Source organism: Anopheles darlingi, chromosome 3 (assembly GCF_943734745.1).
Source record: "Anopheles darlingi chromosome 3, idAnoDarlMG_H_01, whole genome shotgun sequence".
Classification (NCBI taxonomy): Eukaryota; Metazoa; Arthropoda; class Insecta; order Diptera; family Culicidae; genus Anopheles; species Anopheles darlingi.
Window position 1 is genome coordinate 65,940,968 of NC_064875.1, and position 2,500 is coordinate 65,943,467.

At 51.8% G+C, this 2,500-nt stretch overlaps 1 protein-coding gene across 2 annotated transcripts in view; it reads right to left on the reverse strand.

Annotated features, from left to right (window-relative positions):
- LOC125955253 (myosin heavy chain, non-muscle) overlaps nt 1-2,500 on the reverse strand; it is a 34,639-nt gene that overhangs the window by 2,690 nt on the left and 29,449 nt on the right. For both annotated transcript variants that reach the window (XR_007469092.1, XM_049686301.1), the window contains exons 8-11: nt 2,298-2,500; nt 1,909-2,213; nt 827-1,591; nt 1-743 (exon numbers count right to left, since the gene is read on the reverse strand). The exon at nt 1-743 is cut by the window's left edge and continues 319 nt beyond it; the exon at nt 2,298-2,500 is cut by the window's right edge and continues 2,537 nt beyond it. Coding sequence is in view for 1 of the 2 variants with exons in the window: in XM_049686301.1 (XP_049542258.1) it covers nt 1-743; nt 827-1,591; nt 1,909-2,213; nt 2,298-2,500 (2,016 nt within the window). In the remaining variant the exon portion in view is untranslated. The remainder of the gene's footprint in view (nt 744-826; nt 1,592-1,908; nt 2,214-2,297) is intronic.

A 2,500-nucleotide genomic window follows, 5' to 3' on the forward strand; every position in this document is an offset into this window, starting at 1 on the left:
TGCTCGATCGTGAGCTGCGCCTTGCGGTTGCGATCGGCGAACAGTTCCGAGTTGGATTGTTCCTCTTCCAACTCCTCCTCGAGTGCGGCAATGCGCGCCTCCAGTCGGCGCTTTTCGTCCACCATCAGTGAACCCTTACTGGAGTTGGAGTTGATCTCCTCGAGCAGCTCATCCCGTTCGGCCTCTGCCGCACGGCGTGCTCGCTCCGAGCTCGACAGGTCCTCGGACAGCTGCATGAACTCGGCTTCAAGGGCTTTCACCTTTCGTTCCGCTTCCTTGCTAACGACCGCTAACTCCTCCTTAGCCGCCTTAGCTTCCTCTGCATCCCGGATGGCGTCCTTGATTTGTGCCTGCAACTTCTTCGCTTGCTTCAGCGCGTCCTCCTTTACCTTGTTGTTCATCTCGAGCGTCGCCTCCAGGTCTTTGAGGTCTCCCTCGAGCTTCTTCTTGGCGGCCACTGCGGCCGCCCGTTGCTTACGCTCCTCATCCAACTCGGCTTCCAGATCGCGCAAGGCCTTCACCAAACCACGGCGCTTCTCTTCCGACTGTTCCTCCTTCGCCTGGATGTCGCGCTCGAATTGGGCGCGCAACGCTTGCATGTTTACTTCCAGCCGCAGTTTGGCATCCTCGGTCAGCTGCAAATCGTCCTCCAGCTCCTCGTTTTGTGCTTTCAGTTCGGCGAGCTGACTCTCGAGCGCACGCTTCGCCTTCTCCAGCTCGTGCACGTTCTTGTCGGCCGTTCCCTGTGCGGAGCAAAAGCCAAAAGCAAAGAAATAAATCAAATACTGATCCACTAATCTACTAGACACTCGTAGCGTTAGCTTACCTGTGTGTTGGCCAGCTCATCCAGCTCATTCTGTAGCGCCTTACGCTTCTGCTCCAGCTCGTCGATTTTCTCGAAGGCTTCGTCCAGCTCACGAGTGAGCGAGAGCACCTTCGTTTCCTTTTCGCGTGCCTCCCGCTCGGCGGCATCCCGTTCCTGGGCGTGCTGTTCGCTGATGGCCTTCTCTTCCGCCAACACCTTATCGAAGTTCTTCTGCTTCTTCTCCAAATCCAGCACCTTGGTGCGCTGTGTCTCCAGCTCGATGGTGGCATCTTCCAGTTCTGATTGGATCTTCTTCTTGCTCTTGTCCAACCGATCGTTGGTCGCCTGCAGCTCCTGTATCTGTCGTTGGAGCGTTTCGATGTCCTTATTCATTTTCTTCTTCGACTCTTCCATCTCCTTCGCCATATCCGACTCCTCATCCGAACGCTTCTTCAACTCCTGTATCGTGACGTTCAGCTCGGTCAGTTTCTTTTCGTAGCTCTTCTTGGCCTCCTCATCCTCCTCAAGCTGCTCCTGCAAAGCCTCCTTCTCGGACTCGATCTGGCGCAATTTCGAGCTGAGGGCTAGCTTCTGGCGCGTCTCTTCCTCCAGTAGCTGCTGCGATTCGGTCAGCTGGCTCTCGAGGTTGCCGGCGCTCTTGATGGCCGCTGAAGCCTTTAGCTCGGCTTCGTCTAGCTGTTGCGTGATGTTTTCCGTTTCCTGCTGTAACTTCGTCACCTTGTCTTGCAGTTCAACTCGCACACGCTCCACCTCGGCCAGTTTAACCTACACCATAAGAATGATGAAAAACAATTATTAATACGATGTATAAAAACATCTACAAAAGCAACAAAATACACTTATTCGTCTTCAAGCAAATCATTTCAACCATTAACAACTTAACCAGTAATCATAAATGCCCCTTACTTGCAAATACTCAACTTCATCCTAGTAAGGGAGAAGAGGATCATGCATGCAAATGAAAATGAACATAAAAAATATCTTATTGTCTTATTGTAGCGAACAAAAGACAACACGACAATCCTTAAATACGTACGAACCAAAACATAAATAGCATTCAACCGGCAAGCCGGAAGTCTCACCTGAAGTTCAGCAATTTGTGTTTCCGCCTGCTTGCGGCGACGATCGTTCTCCTGGCGCGATTGGTTAACATTGCGCAGCTCGGAGGTAAGATCAGCGTTCTCAGCCTCCAGTGTTTGCTTGCTCTTTTCCAGCCCACTTTTGACCTTTTTCAGATTTTCAAGCTGCTCGTTAATGGAGGAAATTTCCTGCGCATGTTTGTGACGCATATCCATCATCTGCGCCTCATGGTTGCTCGACTCATCCTCCAGCGTTTTCTTCAGAGTGGCTACCTCCTGCTCACGCTTCGATCGTAGCTCTTGTTGAGCTGAAAGGGAATGAGATTTATTATTAAAACCCATATCTTATGATAAAACGGCAACTTAGCCTAGCTGTCTCGATTGCCACTTACCGGCAGTTGTGTCCAGGGAATCCAGCAGCTCGTTCTTCAGTGCCTCCAGTTCCTCATTCAGATCGCGCTTCTGCTTCTCAGCCTTAGAACGGGCAATCTTTTCCGCCTCCAGATCTTCCTGGATTTCAGCCAACTGCGACTCCAATTCGCGCTGCGTCTTCTGTGCGGCAGCCTTCGCAGTCGATTCCTCGTCGATGCGTACC